At 43.3% G+C, this 17,158-nt stretch overlaps 1 protein-coding gene across 17 annotated transcripts in view; it reads left to right on the top strand.

Moving 5' to 3' along the window:
• The window catches only part of KCNJ15 (potassium inwardly rectifying channel subfamily J member 15), a 47,213-nt gene extending 36,125 nt beyond the window's left edge, over positions 1–11,088 (top strand). For 13 of the 17 annotated variants that reach the window (XM_010970255.3, XM_045506815.2, XM_010970253.3 and 10 more), the window contains 2 exons: positions 1,627–1,715; positions 4,018–11,088. In XM_010970255.3, coding sequence (XP_010968557.1) covers positions 4,038–5,165 — 1,128 coding nt within the window. In that variant the 5' untranslated portion in view covers positions 1,627–1,715; positions 4,018–4,037 and the 3' untranslated portion in view covers positions 5,166–11,088. Of the gene's footprint in view, positions 1–1,626; positions 1,728–4,017 lie in introns of all 17 variants that reach the window. The other 4 variants (XM_074355174.1, XM_074355120.1, XM_074355329.1 and 1 more) reach the window with 3 other exon arrangements.
• Positions 11,089–17,158: the final 6,070 nt, after the last annotated feature.

The raw sequence follows: 17,158 nt of genomic DNA, 5'->3' as shown, positions 1-17,158 counted from the left end.
CCATTTCTTTTCTGCTTTCATTGTTTTATCCCCAGCACGGGTAGTGTGGTTTTTCATACAGACAAGTGTCTATTTCAGTGTGCCTACTGTTTAGTTCTGTTTCCAGAGTGTGTTTGTGTCTGTGTTCCCTTTATCTCCAGAAAACAAGTGTTACGCGGCATAAGCGCTAAGTGACTTCATGTCACGTGTATGCCATTGGCTTGAAACAGGAGAGAGTAACATTGACCTCTCTAGGCAATAGTTTCAAGGACTTCACTTCAATAAGGATATCGCCATTCTAAGAATTAGTCCCAACCCACCTGTAGGAATCACATAATGAAAACTGGAGAAATAAACACAATTTCCAGAGGCGAAAGAAAACTACTAATGGCTCGTATGGAATATTGCTCATTTGCAGGATTAAGAGAGGGAAAATTAGAAGAAAATATCTTTTATTCTTCTTTCCACCCTTCACTTTTGGGAAACTGTTCTTGTCCCTTAATATTTCAGAAGTAAAGCCCAGTGGTTTGCAGAATCTAAGGGAAAAAATCTCAAGCAGTAACATAAAATTATATGAAGTAAAGAAGTCTGCTGAGGAAAGATACTATAAATTAACAGCATATAATGAAATGTAAGTGATAAAACAGGTGCAAAGAAGGAGATTAAGGGTCTTGATACAGCGATGATGTAGAGGTCATTTGCCAAACATACTGTGAACACACTGGGAGGGTCTAGTAAATAAGATGTTATATGCGTTGATAATCAAGACAACTTAAATGATAAAAGAAAATTGTTGTAATTACTTACAATATTGGTGGATCAGAAGAGAAGTGTGGATGAATGTATGCTTCTGTGTGTAAGACAGATAAAAATGTGGGGAGATAGATAAAATAGATGGATGGATAGATAGATAGATAGATAGATAGATAGATAGATAGATAGATAGATAGACAGATAGATAGAGTGACAGAGTTTAGGAAGGAGTATTTCAGAAAAGTAGGATGTAAAAGAACCTACTGGATTTAGAACAGATTGCATTAAATTCTGGAGGTTTAGGAGGGGTTTGCGGTGTACTGACAAGAACACTGGTCTAGCTTCCAAAGACTTTGGACCTCTTTCCTGCTGCCATGGACCTTCTGTGTGACGGAGACAAGTCACTGCAACCTCCTAGGTCTCCTCGTTTGAAAAATGTGCGTCAGATGCCTTGGATTTGACGGTCCTTTCAACTCTAATGGTCTCTGACTCAACAGTAATAATGCATTTCCACAGGCGGTAAAAATATTCTAGACGCTTCCCTCCCAGTGGTCACTGTTTACTTCCCCTGAACTTCCTCTTCCTGCCTCCTTGATTGCCGGTCAGTTGATAGTGGGCCTCAGTGGGGGTGAGTTAACCCACTCTTTCCAAGGTGTTTCACTACTGAGCTCCGTCCAGAGGGTGGGAATTCCACAGGGAAGGCTGTGGCTGGGGCTTCAACCTCATTCCTGAAGCAGCCTCTGGGCCTTTTCCTCCTCTGGGCACCAGGCCAGATTGCAGGGACTGGAGGGGAAAGCCGGGGCCCCAGCCCCTGGGGGAATCAGTCGGGATCACTTCACTGGGTCAGTTTCTTACTCAACACCTGTGAACTCCACGTGTCCCTCTCTCTTTCAGGCAGTAGCAGAGTCCCAGGGTAGCCAGGCGGGTGAAGGGGAGCGAGGACGTCCCACTTGCCTTGAAGAAGACGCCACCTGACCTGCTGAGTGAGTAACCAGGTCGTTCACAGCTCTGAGGGCACAGGGTGTTGAGAGGGAGGGAGTAGGCGGCTACCCTTCGAGTGCTGTCCGCCAGTAGCTCTTTCCACAGAGAGATGCTCATCCCAAGGCCCCCGCCCCCCGTGAGAGGCTCTGGGTCTTATTCCCCCACTTCCGACCGCCATCTTCAATAGCCATTGGTGTCCTTGATGCCAACACTAGATGCGCAGAAATGCTGCACAAGAGCTTTCAGCAGAAACAGGGAAGAGATCCAGCTCACCTCGAACCTGGCTTGTTGCCTCTTTGAAAGAGGTTGAAGCAGAAGCGTCACTGCACTGCCTTCATGTAAGCAGAGCCAAGCTTTCCAGAACCTGGCGGAAGGCTGAGCCTGGAGCTTTGCTGGTGCCGCAGGACACTTGTGCATCATTCACATACAAAAACTTAATCCTCTGTTTTTGTTTCCATGGATTGAATGGCATGCACTTTCCCCTGGCAGTTCCTTTCCTTTTTTTTTTTTTTTTTTTTTTAAAGTGCATGCAATTACTTGTCAATAAGCTGCATTTGACTTTGGCAGTGCCCGTGTTCTGAGCTTGACTACGTACTTGGGCTTTTGTTTCCAAACTTTCATCATGGTTGCTTTCCTCCTGATTACTAAGAAGTCCTGCTGAGGGTCTGACAAAGCCCACACTAAATTATATCCTGTACTTTTCTTCTAAATGAATCCCCAAATAAATGAAATAGGCTTCAGCAAGTAAAATGAATTCCAAATAACTGATGGCCCTTCTTTGTGATGAAAATGAAAAAGTGACTCTCCTCTCTAGGGGGAAAAAAAATCATTTCAAGGGGAGGTCAGTAAATGACACATTCTTACTAACGTAAGAGGAAAATGAAAAAGCCCAACAGATCCACTGCACTGTCAAGAAATCGTTAGCCTCTAACGGATACAGTTTCAGATTCCTAGAAGGGATTTGCCCAGAGGATTATGTCCAAAACTTCTACTGAGATAACACTGCTCTAACAGCAAAGATTGTTGCATGAATCACAGACCACTTTCTACCAGTTCCTTTGTAAAGGAGGGAATGTCTTTTATTATTATTCTTAAAAATACCAGTGAGGTGGAAAAAAACACACCAACCAGGTTGAGTTACCCTGTAATCACTCACATTATCTTTTCCAAGGAATGTAGGGGTTATTTGAGCTAAGTCATCAGGCAGGCACTATAAGATGCTGCATGGCCTGACCCCAGCCTGCTCCTGACTGTTCACGCAGGCAGAGCCCTCTCTGGGGCTCAGCGTGGGAGCCGAGCGCTGCTTCTAGGTAGGTCTGTTCTGCTACAATGTCAGATGCCTGTTTTTACTTACTTGTTCATTAGCTCTTTAAAATAGATTCCTACGCTGGTTCGACTTAGCTCAAAAGAAGTAAGGCAGAATTTTTTTGCCATTCCTAAATGTCACATCTAATATTGTATGCTGGTAACACTTTTCCAAGAATAACCAGCCTATCAATCAAGCCATTAACAAAGCTTAATTAGTCACTCTGTTTGGGGGTGTTTGATAACTTAATCTTTTCCACTGTAATCAAGAACTAGGAAAGGTCATGGACTCCAAATTATTCATTGGATTAGGGAAAATAATGAATTGCTAATACAGGAAACATCTTGCAAAAGGGTAGCTTTTAAAAAATTTTTACTATTACTATCCAAGATTTTAAAATTTGTGTTAACGTTCTCCATTGCTGTGTCAAGAATTATCTTATGGATGGCACTCTTTAGTTTCATCAGTCCTGGCCCTAGGCTCAGTCAACTTATTCTTAAGTTTTCTGTTGCTGGAAATCCATGATAGCTGAACATATAGAAATATTCCTAGTACCCTGTGGGGTAAATGCCTGTGAGTGTGATACCACAAAGAGAAGATTAGCATCATTTTTTTGAGCATGAAGCTCTGTTTTGACACTTTATGGCCATTATCTCATTTAACCATCACAAAACCCCTGAAAAGTGAGCTTTATTCCCATTTTAAAGATTAGGAAGCTGAGGTCCAGAGAGGTTAAATAGATGGCCCCGGGTCACACAGCAGATAAGTTGTGGAGTCAGCATTTAACCCAGGTTTGCTTGTCTCCAGAGTCTCTGTTCTTTATGCCACCCTACTGCCTTCCCCAAGAACAAGTTGATTAGTATTGCCTTCAGAATTCTTCTTTCTTGTAAATGTCCATGTGCATTCATACTTATTTCACATGAGTGTCCTGTTTCTATTTTCTGGACTTTCTACCACCCAAAGTAGTAATGGAAAGTCTTTGTCTGTCATTTCCTTAGGTGGTCCCAGGAGTCCGACAATGGAAGCCATCCATGTTGGCATGTCCAGTCCTCCCCTGGTGAAGCCCACGATGGGAGCTGGCCTCAAGACCAGCAGACCCCGAGTCATGTCCAAGAGTGGACACAGCAACGTGCGAATTGACAAAGTGGATGGCATATACTTGCTTTACCTCCAAGACCTGTGGACCACTGTCATTGACATGAAGTGGAGATACAAGCTCACCCTGTTTGCTGCCACCTTCGTGATGACCTGGTTCCTTTTTGGAGTGATCTACTATGCCATCGCCTTCATTCATGGGGACCTAGAGCCCAGTGGGCACTCTTCAAACCGCACCCCCTGCATCATGAAAGTGGACTCCCTCACGGGGGCATTCCTCTTTTCACTGGAATCCCAGACGACCATCGGCTACGGCGTCCGCTCCATCACGGAGGAATGCCCTCACGCCATCTTCCTGCTGGTGGCTCAGCTGGTCATCACGACCTTGATTGAGATCTTCATCACGGGCACCTTCCTGGCCAAAATCGCGAGACCCAAGAAGCGGGCGGAGACCATCAAGTTCAGCCACTGCGCTGTCATCACCAAGCACAATGGGAAGCTGTGCTTGGTGATCCAGGTGGCCAACATGAGGAAGAGCCTCCTGATTCAGTGCCAGCTCTCGGGCAAGCTCCTGCAGACCCACGTCACCAAGGAGGGCGAGCGGATCCTCCTCAACCAGGCCACCGTCAAATTCCACGTGGACTCCTCTTCCGAGAGCCCCTTCCTCATCTTGCCCATGACCTTCTACCACGTGCTGGATGAGACCAGCCCCCTGAGGGACCTCACCCCCCAGAACCTCAAGGAGAAGGAGTTTGAGCTTGTGGTCCTTCTCAACGCCACCGTGGAGTCCACCAGCGCCGTCTGCCAGAGCCGCACATCTTACATCCCGGAGGAGATCTACTGGGGCTTTGAGTTTGTGCCTGTGGTTTCTCTCTCCAAAAACGGCAAGTACGTGGCTGACTTCAGTCAGTTTGAACAGATCCGGAAGAGCTCAAATTGCATCTCTTACTGTGCAGATTCTGAGAAGCAGAAACTTGAGGAGAAGTACAGGCAGGAAGATCAGAGGGAAAGGGAACTGAGGACTCTTTTGCTGCAGCAGAGCAATGTCTGATGGCAGTGATGTCCCCTCAGCTTAACTCCAGGCTGCTTCCATGTCTGGGCTCCCTGCAAAAGCAAAAGTCACCTCAAAAAGGAAAATGTGTGGACATGCTCTGAAAAACTGTGCAGACGTACAGACCTTTTCCTTTGATCTGGAGGGAAAACAAGCATTTCCACGTCTGAGAGGGTTCCTTTCTTTTTAACGCTTTGTCTGAAACCAACTCCCCAAATTCAAATTTTCTAAAATGGGGCTGCCTCCCAAAGAACTCAGTGGAAGGCAATTGAAACAATGTCCTGCTGGGTGGATAGAACTTTCTCAAGGCTGATATGGAAAGGAAAGGCATTTCTATATAAAGTACAAGGTATTTATTCATTCTAAGTATCAAAGATGTTCCAGCCGAGAGGTGAAATGTGGTTCAGTATCCACTTATATCTTTGTTTCAAAACAAACCCTTTTTTTCAAGCAGCGAAAATGTGATTTATAATGGAGGCTATCTGATAATACATACAAAGGGGCAGACGGACTCTGCACCCACAACATATAATAATTCCATTTTTACCTTTTTCAGTGACTTTAATTACACAGAGTGAAATTGATTGAATCAGGAATTAACAGTTATGAAAACACGTGCAAATGGAGCTGATGTGATGGCTCACACTCATGCTTTTGTTGGAATATACTAGACTCTTCCTTTTCAAACTGCGGTTCGCAGACCAGCAGCATCAGCACCATTCAGGAGTTTATTAGGCACTTAGCCCCACCCAGACTTGGGGAATCAGGCTCTGCATCTTAACAAGACCCCTAAGTGATTCATGTAAAAATGGAAGTTTGAAAAGCTCTACTCTGGACAATGTTTTCAAAGTAACTTTCTGAAGCCAGGGGACTCTGGACAGACCTGTCCTTTCTCCAGTTCATTATCATGGGTCAATATTCCTTTCAGCCATTCATTCTTTATCCATTAGAATACCTTGTCCACAAAGGAGCTGCCACAGACATTCCAAGAACAAAATAATGCTCTTGGGAGTAATGGCTGTCCCTCTCATGCTAAGTACATGTTTGTTGATTACAGGAGAGAAAAGTTAAGCTGCATAACAGTCAGAAACTTGCTCATATGTGAAAGCTCATATGGTTGGTCGGGGCCGTGAGGAACAAGAGGAGCTGAGGATAAGGAATTGAAATGCAGAGGACTCTTTGAAGCGTGAACAAAATTTCATAATCTGATATCATGTAAAAGATGCCCTCAGTATTTAAGTAAATCTCTTACAACTCCGTGTTAACAGAGGTAACATTTTGCCTTTGGTTGAATTTAGGGGCCAGACACCCAGCATTTCTTTGGGAAAGAGAATACATGGGATGGATTGGCTAAAGGTGCAAAAGATGAGTTTTCGTTTCATTCAAACCGGGACAGATCTGTGTATTCACTCCAGAAGAACGGGAAGTAAGTGCGTAGGCACCACGCAGAGGTACCCGTGAGCCCACAAATGTGTACCTACAGACCTGCACACAAACCCCCACACAGAGGGATGCGTGCCCTGGCTCTTCAACCCGAATGACGGAAACATCCATGAAGACCTTTGTGATTAACAGAGCGAGTCCTCAACAAGTTTGCTTACTATATTTTGTTCTACAAGAACCGGAACATCGGGACTCAGAGAAGAAGGGGCAAGGAATCTGGATTCCGATTATCAGTGAAATGATGCTCTGCATTACAGCACATCTGGTCACATCATGATGTTAACACGTTTTCAAGTGTCCTTCCACTAACAGAAAATGTGGCTAAGACCTCTGACCTGGTACTGAACATTTAATGCAGGTGTAAGAATAATGGGGGTTAAGTTGTAAAGGTTTAAAGAAACAATCTCAATGCACAAGAGGTTATTATCTTTAATTATTCAGGAAGGTTTTTATTTTCTATTGATGATTTTATGGCAGATTGTTTTAGATCTTCATTCTCTTAAAAAATCAAATTAGTGTAGATAGATATTAGTTCTTTTAGTTATTAAACCTTTTTTTTATTGTATAATATGATAGGAAAATAATGCCACAGGCATGTTTACAGTTTTTCTGTTGCACAACTAAATTTTTTTTCACAATATTTAGAGGTGTGCTGATTTGACTGTGATCAAGCTTAGGAATCTTGCATTCTTGTATATCGTGCAAAGATGTAGCATAAGATTGAGAAATCTTTTTGTGTGTTGATTTAGCATATTTATTTTGGCCAAATTTGGAAGACTTGATCATCTGATCTCTTGCACTACACACAAAATAAATATGCAGTGCCTTAAAATCCAATATTTGTACAGGTCATTAAATCATATTATAACACAATATTCAATAAATAGCTCAAAAGTTATGTCCAGTTTGAAAATAGCATTTTCCAGGCACACTTACTTATTATTACTTTGTACAAAATCCTCTTGTGTTAATGTGCTAACAAAAGGATTCAGGTGGCAGAATTATTTGATTATATTTGGACATGACTCTGACTGAAACAGATTCATGCTTAACACCCAACTAAGAATTGTCAAACTAACAGGGTGTTTTGACCCCCAAAAAAGTTTTTGTTTGCATTTTGTAGCATTTCCAGTGCATCAGATCTCAGTGAGACCATTTGAAAATGTTGTGTTCTATTTGAGAAATCACAAAAAGCAGCAAGCAAATCAGTATAATCTGCAAGCCGTGTTTTATTTCAATAATAAAATATATTGTAATTACTTGGTACCCAGCAGCCAATGGCCCCAGACAGCATAGCAAATATTTACTCGTTGACAGTCACAAGCCGTCTTTGGTTAGTGGACCAGGTATTTAAATGAATTTAAACATTTGTTTTATTTTTCTTTAAATCAAGCTTTCAATTTTAATTGACTGATTTCAATCCCATCAAAATGCAATTAAGACATATAAAAAGGATATATGCACAACTGAATCACTATTCTGTGCACCAGAAATTAATACAGCATTGTGAACTAACTACATTTCCATAAAAAAAAATGTTAAGACATATGAAAAACGACACCTGCTCCAGTATGAATCTTTCTCCCTTGCTTAGATCCTCAGTACTCATACGCCATCTGGAGAAAGAAGAAAAGAGAAAAGCAAAGCTAGGAAGACACGAGGCCTTTGCATGGTAGCTCCTTTGCAAGGATCCCCCTCATCCTTGGGCTTGGTTCTATATTTGGTCACTGTGGTCAAAGGGTCAGACATCCAACCATTTGCATAAAGAAACCTTTTAGTCTCTCAGTCTGGGCTTTTCTTCTTGCTAGATTTTATCAGGGAAATATTTGAAATGACTAGTTTTGAATGCAAGTTATTTTATCATAGTTTTCTGGGATGGGATTTTCTTCTAAATGAAAGGGATTAGCATTTCAAGTCTTGATTTCCACGTTCCGTAGTGTGTACTCCACTTCCAGCATTCGACTTTGCATAGGCTTAAGGTGCACTTAAGTTTTTTTCCGCTGGGAAGACTTACTCTTGAAGGTCTAAACCTTAACACTTCCCTTCTAACTGATTGAGTACATACATTTTGCCTTTTGTGAATTTCAGTTTATCTTTAATCAGAATGATCTACCAACTGGTCCTTGGGTCTGTGAACAGTAATGAATAGATTTGCTCTCAGAGTAAGCTGCTTTATGAACAGAGTTCAAATCTCCAGGGTGAGAATTTGCAATGAAACAGTATAATTAGAATTTAATTGGAATTTTAAAGAATAAAGGAGTTACTTAACTTCTTGAGGCATTAGTGTTTGTCAGTAGATTTTGTTTTTATTGTTGTGTTGTTTTGATTTTCTAAAAGAAATCTGAAACAAAGTCTTTATCTTCAGAGTAAGGAAGGCAGTGAGAAATGTGTAAAAGATAAAAACTAATAGTTGGTCAACTAGACTTCCACATAAGAAGACTTCTGTTAGTGGAAAAGAATTTCTTTGCAGGGGAGAATTTGGTCATTCGTTCTTGCATTACAACAGATTGTGTCAACGTTTTCTTCTGGATTCCAGGAGTAGCCGTTTTCCTAGCCTTTAAGAAACACTGATGGGTTTTGTCCAGCTTTTTCCCCAAGTTCTTCTCCTAGCCACTTAATGAAAAATAAACAGGAGGTAGAAATAAAGCTCTACCCATTTGATTTCATCTTCATCCTCTGTCAGTTCTCCTGTTAGGCTCTGTTTCCTTGCAACTTGACATATGGTTGGTTGACTGTTCATCTTCTTTGCTGCCCACTCTGTCAAGTCATGTAAATCCTGCGGGTTAAAAATAATCAACCCGAATTAATAATTTGTGAGCATTTAGATGCCTAAAAACTGGGGACAGGAATTCTTATTTTTCATTTAGTATGTTACTAGTGCGTAAAAAGAAAAGACGAAGAAAGAGCTGTTGATTGGAGTTGATAATTAATTCCTAATAAAATCACAAGAATTGGCTGTAGAAGTCGAAGGGCCCAACGGACATGAGTATAAATGCCAAAGATGTCACAAAGGGAGGTAAAGGCCATAAATCTAGTACAAGTAAATTTCAGCCAAATGCAGGGAACTTTGGTACATTTTGTGCAGCCTGGAGCGGCGACCTCTTTGAGCCTGTCCTCCATGGAAAGGTTGCAGCTCCAAGTCTTCCTATACATGGTGCACAGAAGCCCTGATTCCCAACCCCTGTTAGAGAATCAGGTCAGTGGTTTTGTATTCCTAACCAGCGCTGGATGGGCAAAACCAAAGATGAAGGCATCAACCTAAAAGTCCATCACCAAGTTTTTTTGTTTAGCAGCTCACATCTTATGAGATAGTACTTAACTATGATCTTTATTCAAGGCCAAAATCTTATCTAGTATCCATGCCTTTCCACCCACATAAGATGTCCAATTTCATCCCTCAAAAATATTCAAGTTAAAGATAGAAACCACCTAAGATTAGACTCCAATGGAGCTACTACAATAGATTACACAGTACCTATTCTCTTAAAAAAAAATCAGAAGTTAATTCTGAGCTAATAAATGTGAGCTCTTGGCTTATTATTCTTATTATTGCAAATGTCCTTAATATTCCTGAAAAAGTAAAGAGCTTCCAAGAATGTGATTGGAGGGGAGTTCAAAGGAATGATTGTTTTTCATTTACTCTAATTTAACCATATTCTTTCATCTGCAATCAAATCTTAAGACTAAGGATGTTGTATTAAAGCAAATCATTGCAGGAAGTATGACTGTATCAGGGACTTTTTACAAAAACAAACTTCCAGATCATGAGAGGAAGCTGTGTTTGTGTGCTGACACAGAGTATTAAACAGCCATCAGGAGAGGAAGGCTGTCATCAGGATGACAGCCAACTTGGATCTATTTTTGAAGAATTATTTCTGCAGGGTGTCATGGAATTGTAAGTTACAAAAAAGAATGCTTTAGTAAACAGTCATCTCCATTCCAAAAGGACCCGCTCCAAAATACGACTTAATGAAATTCACAGGAATGTTATGAAGGTGGAAATCCCACGTGACATGCAGATTTTACGAGCAAATAGTCCCACTACTTGTAAGTCCTGGCGGTGTGCGTTTACCAAAATCTCCATCACACTTCACTCCCTTGCTATATATAGCACTCCATCTGATCACTAAACCATGCTACCAGATGCGTGTTCTTGTTTTCCTCCAATTTTTAAACTAGTCTTCAGCCTAAATTTGCTTTAGCATAATAGTGACGTGTTTCTTAAGGTTGAGCTACTCTTTGGGACATATTAGAAATCTCAGACTAACCAATATGTGTGTACCCCGTCACTGCTGAGCCCCGTCATGCTCTGACAACTCAGCTTTAAATATGTACTTTTACAATCTACAGATTCATACCTCTGTTTGTCAAACCGTTTCCTGTTTTTATTGTATCTCCATCATCTTTTCTTTATATATATACATGGAATCACTCTAATCTGTGAAATGACAGCAAATACAATAAAGCCAATTTTATAGTCTTGAGTTTTATTTTCATTTGTCGGGAAGGTTTTGGTGCTATCGGTGGTGCTCTTACAGGGAGAGGGGTGGAATATTTTCTCAGAGAGCTGAGAGACAAACTCATGTGAGACAGCCTTTTCCAATGATGGCGACAAGAACTGGGGGGATGACTAGGTTAAAATGGCATTTTCTATCAATGCCGAAAGGGACATACTTTGTTTCCTTTCTAATCAAAGAAAAGAACATGAATTCCCTTCCCCATCTCTTCTTTTTGCCTTAATACCCTACTGCTCATTTTAGTCAATGATTAAAAAATAAGTTAACAACTTAACAACAATCCTTTCAGCACATTATCAGAGTCTCTTCCATTCCATTGCTCTTTTCCACTGATGGATTAAAAGAACGAAAACATATAGTTACATAAGCCTTAAAGGCATCGCTATGGGTGTGACAGTAAGGCCACACAACCATCTAAGAGCCACGCTGCAGAGAAATGCACCCAAGAAACAGCTGTTGTCCTCAAAGCACTTTCCTGGGGGAACCACACACACCAGCAGCTCCACACCTTCTGCAGGTGTCTCTTTTGGAACCCGCTCTTTCTGAATCACTCATTGCAACATTCTCAGGGGTGGCAAGACTGCACTCTTTGAGTGAGAATGTGACAGGTGGAAATAAAAAAAAGGCTGGAGCATATGTTAGGAAGTCAAATTCGAGGACGCTGTTTGGGCAAAAAAAACAACATGTTTTCCGGAAAGTGCAGTAATCTGGAACACAGTCGTGAGACTCATCAGTGAGATACGTTTTATTAATTTTAATTTGCATGAAATTTCTCAGACCCATATTATTTTCCACTCCATTATCTCAAGCTTCTGCTTGCCCTTGTAGGGTGACCTTGGCCGAGAACCGAGCTGTCCACGTCCAAGACATAAGACAGCTTTGCCCCCACCACACCATGTCCCTGAGGAAGTGACTATGTGGGACTTTGTTACAGCAGCGTGGGAAGCTTTGGTTCTGAGCTGGAAACACAGCCTCTTGGTAGCCATCATTTCTCTTCTCAGAATTCCTTGATTGCATTCTCCTGCCTTCAGAGAGTCAGACAGACAAGTTTTATGGTTTAATTTTTCATGCAAAGGTCCATATTCTTCCCAGAAACTCTTACTTTGTTTGAGTAGTTGTTCTCCAAATTTCCTTCCCTTTACTTGAATGTAACACCTCCATTACAGTGCTTAGCACATAGCGTATCTGAGTGTCCCAAGGGCTATTTTCTGTATCTTCCTTGGTTTGCCTCTTTTGGGTCTGCTGGAAACTCTGTTTACATGTGATTTAAAGACGTCCCATAAGTCTGCTGCAAACAACAGACTCCCAGTTTGACATCAACATAGAACAACCTGTGCTCTTCCTTCTGCCCCGCCTCCACCACAAATTTGGCTGACCTGCCCGTGGGAAGCATGTTGTAGCGTGTCCTGTCACAGCACGCCTCTTCTGCTCGTGCAAGCCACGCATACATGCACATACACCAGTCTCAGGGCTTCTGCTCACACCTTGGACTTGCAGAAAACAAGCAACACTCACACTCCTAGGGTTCTGAATGCTTCAAGCAACTTCAAATATTTGATAGTCCATTTTATACCTAATGAAGGAGGTAGGTCAAGTCTAATTCCTATACTTTATGGAAGACCCTATTACAGCTCACTGAGGTTCAATGTCTCACCCAGTGTGACCCAGTGAGCCAGGGCCGTAATCCAGGCCTTTCCCTTGTGGCCTTATGATCCATCCCCTAAATCTACAACATGGGGATGGGGATCTCACTGTGGAGCTGATTTCTATGTACAATAGGTCAAAATCAGAGCTAATTGTGAGTTTGGGATTTACAGATATACACGACTATACATAAAATATAAACAATGAGGTCCTACTGTATGGCACAGGGAACTATATTTAATACCTTGTAATAGCCTATAATGAGTAGCTGAATCATGATGCTATACACCAGAAATTAACACGATGTTGTAAACCAACTATACTTCAATTAAAAAAAATTTTTTTTAAAGAATAAGAAAAAAAAATCAGGGCTAAGTGATGACAGAATGGATCACCAGGGAAAGCATGAGGCCGGGAGCCTGGAAGAATTCCACGAAGGCCTCACATGTTGCCAGGGGTTCGTTATTCAGGGGCTGAGCACACAGGGTAAGTATCCAGAAGGTAGAAATGATATGAATCAATCAAGTGAAAGAAAAGAGCAGAGGTGTATGAATGTCACTCGCTAAGATGGAAACAAAATCTACAGCCCCGCTGTTTATCTCAGTAAGGACAAACAGTTGGCCAAAAAGCAGACATGGGGGTGACCAGAATTAAGAAACCCCAGAGGAAGGTCTTGTTGATCAAGTGTATATACCTAGTTTAGTTCAAAGTTCCTCACAGCCATTATGATTGCAAAGTATCTCCTTCAAGCAGGCAGGTTTTGTCAGGATCTCCATTTTATTGATGATAAAACTGAGGCTCAGAGAAGTTAAGTAACTTGTCCAAAGCTACGTAGCCAGGAAGTGACAGAGCCAGGAGTGAAAGCCAGGACTGACCAAAGTGAAAGTCCGTCTTCTTCCCGGAGTTCTCGCCTGACTTCCGGAGGGACCGCTCACTGCACAGAGCCTCTAAAGGAGCCTCACGGATTTAGTGGCTGATGTTCTTGGAACAAAGCAGCCATTGCTCGGTCCTCACATGTTTTTGTCAAGTGAAAACAAACCATGGTGGGGCGGCTATGTTGCCACAGACCTGACCCCAGGGCGCTGAATGAATAACTGGTGAGCGACAGCACAAATAGTAAGGGATGTACCACGTGCTGCCGATACAGAGTCCTGAGTTTCCAACTGACTGTTTTGCTGAGCTCCGAAGACCTGATTTGCAAGGGGCATTTATACTGGGCTCTCCCGAGTAACTGTAAGGTAAGCAATCATTTTAAAGTCTTGGTTGATGGAGCTGAGAGACAAAGAGGGCTTTGTAGAGATAAGCAAACACTACAGACCCAGCAGAGATCCCTGGAATTGGATCCTGAGTGTAGGGGGCCTGGGTCTGACGGGGACAAGTGAGTGGCCCCAGCACACACGGTCACTGCTGTAACGATGACCAGGGCTCAACAGGCGGGATCAGGACCCAGACACCCAGAAAAGGCAGAAACACAGGCCAAGCCCACGAGGGAGTCCTTGGAAGCTGATTGTAGAGGGAGGTGCTGACGGATGGGCCCTGATGCTCAGGAAGACTAGACTGCAACTCTCCCTGCTCCCTGGGCAGGCGGGTGAAGGGAAGGGTGAATGAGAGAGAGGTGGCGAGTGTCCATAACAAAGAGTGGACATCAAGGGAGTGATGTCTCAGGATCCGAACCGAAGGCAGCCAAATCAGAAGCAGGACTCTGTTCCTAGCAGAAGTCAGTGAAGAAGGGAAACAGGCAGAGGCTTATTTCTGGGGTGAAAAACTCAGGCTGGAACTCAGGCCAGAGGCTGGCCACGACAGGCACAGAACGGGTAGTATAGTAGGGCTTCCTCACCAGAAGAGGGGTTCAAGGAGAGCGAGCCCTGGGCCAAGCAGCCCGGGTGAGGGGCCAATGGCCCAGAGCACCTTCATTTCCCCCGCGTGGGAATCCAAGCTGGAGACCACAGCTCAGGCCTCAGTGCCGTCCAAGGCAGAGGTTGGAGGCCAGGAGGCTGGGGTGCATCCTCACAGCAGGATGCGTGTGGTTCACCGTTGGGTTAAGTGGTCTGTTGCCTCACTTAATACTTACCCAGCCAAATTAGACGCATTAACAGTCACTCGATCACCAAGCCGGGTCCTTAGAGTGTTGTGGTCTCCATATTAATATTGATTTGGCAAAATTTATTATATTAAGAGATAAAAGCAGATTCCTGAGAGAGCCATGACACTTGTTTTCTTTCCCTAGGCCTGCTGTCATGAATTACCACAAACTTCTTGCCTCACAGTTCTGGAAGTAAGAAGTCCAAAATCAGCATTGGCAGGGCCGTGCTCCCTCTGAACCTGTGGGATAGGCTCCTCCCTGGCCTCCTCCAGCTTCATGGTGGCTGCAGACATCCCTTGGCTTGTGGTGGCCTGTTTCCAATCTCTGCCTCCCTCTTCGCATGGACTTCTCCCTGTGTCTTCACATTATCTGTCCTCTCTGTGGGTCTGTTTCTGTGTTCAAATTTCCCCTTTGTATTTACAAAAACAGAAGTTAGATTACACTAGGGACCACTTAATGAGCTCAGCTTGCTTACCGTTGTAAAGACCTGATTCCTAAATGTGACACTCCGAGGTGCTGGGAGTTAGGACTTCCATGTATCCTTTTGAGGGGGCCCAATTCAACCTGCAACTCTTCTTCCCTTTCCAGTTCATCACCAGCTTCTCAACACTCATCCTCCTCCTGTTCTTGGAAAGGATAAGAGGCTCCACTGAGTGATGGAGACTGTTCTGGGCCTCCCAGTTCTGCAGAAGCAACAGACAGAGCAAACCTCCAGCAGATGCTCCATTGTGGGAGCCGTGCCAGTGGGCTATCTGAGAACCCCCAAGAGGGTTTCAGTTCTCAGTGCAGAGAACAAAGTATTCTCTTCCTTGGAGGTTCTCACCACCTTTTTGAACACAGGAAGACTTTATAACCCTGGTTTTCAAAGAGTCAGAGGCCAGTGGTAGCCTCTACAGGTTAATCATATACTGGGCTTCCCCTCTCAACTGCTGTCACAGAGAGCTTGCTGATTTCCCAAGACGTGAAAGCACTTGACTTTTAAATGCGTTTCATAATTCTGTGTCTGCCATTTTTTGGCATTTTGTGTCTCCGCTATAAAGACATACTTGGTGGAAGCAGCTCGGCAGCCATCGCCAGCTCACTGGCTGAGGTGTGCCTGCTGGGTCCTCACACTTGCGTCATTTTGCTGAATCAGGCAGCACTACATTGTTCTGGGAACAGTGCTTCTGCTCCTACACATTGTTCTTCACCCCAAAGTCGTCTCTTCCTCCAGTGCTGGAAACCTAGGGCCCACCCTGTCTTCTGCTCCCTCACCACTGAATCTAATTCCTCACCCGTCCCAGTCCACACCACCCCGGAAATGACTCTCAAGTCAGTTTCTTCTCTTTTAGTCACTCCTGCCGTATCTCAGGCCATCATCATTTCCCACTGGTTTTTTGGAAAACTTTTACACTGGTTCTACCTGCCTCTCATCTTTCTCCCTTCCACGCCATCACACTGTACCCGGAGGGGTCATTTTAAATGGATCGTATTAAAATCTGATCCTATGTCTCCCTCACTCGAAGCCTTATCCTTCAGAATAAAGGCCAAGTGTCCTACCATGGGAATCATTGCGCTCCTTGATCTGGCTCCTAACAACCTCCTCCCTTGCCACTCCTCCCCTTTGCGTTCTGTCTTCGAACATCCCCAGCTGTTAGCGAGTCCCTGAATGCTTCCCCTCTTGCCATCCTCTGGGTCTTTGGCGATGCTTCTCCCCCTGTCTGGGACGTCGCTGCTGGGTCTTCTTGCTGCCTTGCATGAGGGGTTTTCTTGGCAATGCCAATAATCTCTCCGATAAGGGAGCCACTCCATCCACTCTCCATGACATACCAACATCCCGGCAAGCTTCCTTGGCGTGGAGCCTGGGCTCACCCTGCCTCTGGATAACATTCCACATCTGCCCAGAGGCGTCTCTAGAGCCAAGCCTTGCAGCTGGGCTGTTCCCAGGCCCTGGCTCACTTAGGTGAGGGGTTTGACACCGGCCCTCCTGAGGAGACTAGGCTGGGGCAAGGTAGCATAATGAGACACTTGCCTCAGGTGCGAAATGTAAGGGATGCTAAAAAACGAAGTAATCCAGACTACATTTTGAAGTAAAAATTTTAAATTTTTGGATTTTTAAAAAATCCATGGTGGACAAACTATCAAAATTTCAGATAAGGGTAAGATTAGTAAGAGTGTGCAAAGGAAAATGCATAGTTTCAGGAGTTTATTTTATTAGAGAAGAAGAAAGGTCTAAAGTTAATGATTTAAGCTTCAGCTTCAAGAAGTTAAAAAAAAAAGTAAATTGAATCCAAAATAAATCAAAGGAAGGAAATACTAAAAACATA

This window comes from Camelus bactrianus, chromosome 1 (assembly GCF_048773025.1).
Source record: "Camelus bactrianus isolate YW-2024 breed Bactrian camel chromosome 1, ASM4877302v1, whole genome shotgun sequence".
In the NCBI taxonomy this organism is placed as follows: domain Eukaryota; kingdom Metazoa; phylum Chordata; class Mammalia; order Artiodactyla; family Camelidae; genus Camelus; species Camelus bactrianus.
The sequence above is the reverse complement of the archived record's forward strand: the minus strand, read 5'-3'. Positions and strand labels throughout refer to the sequence as shown.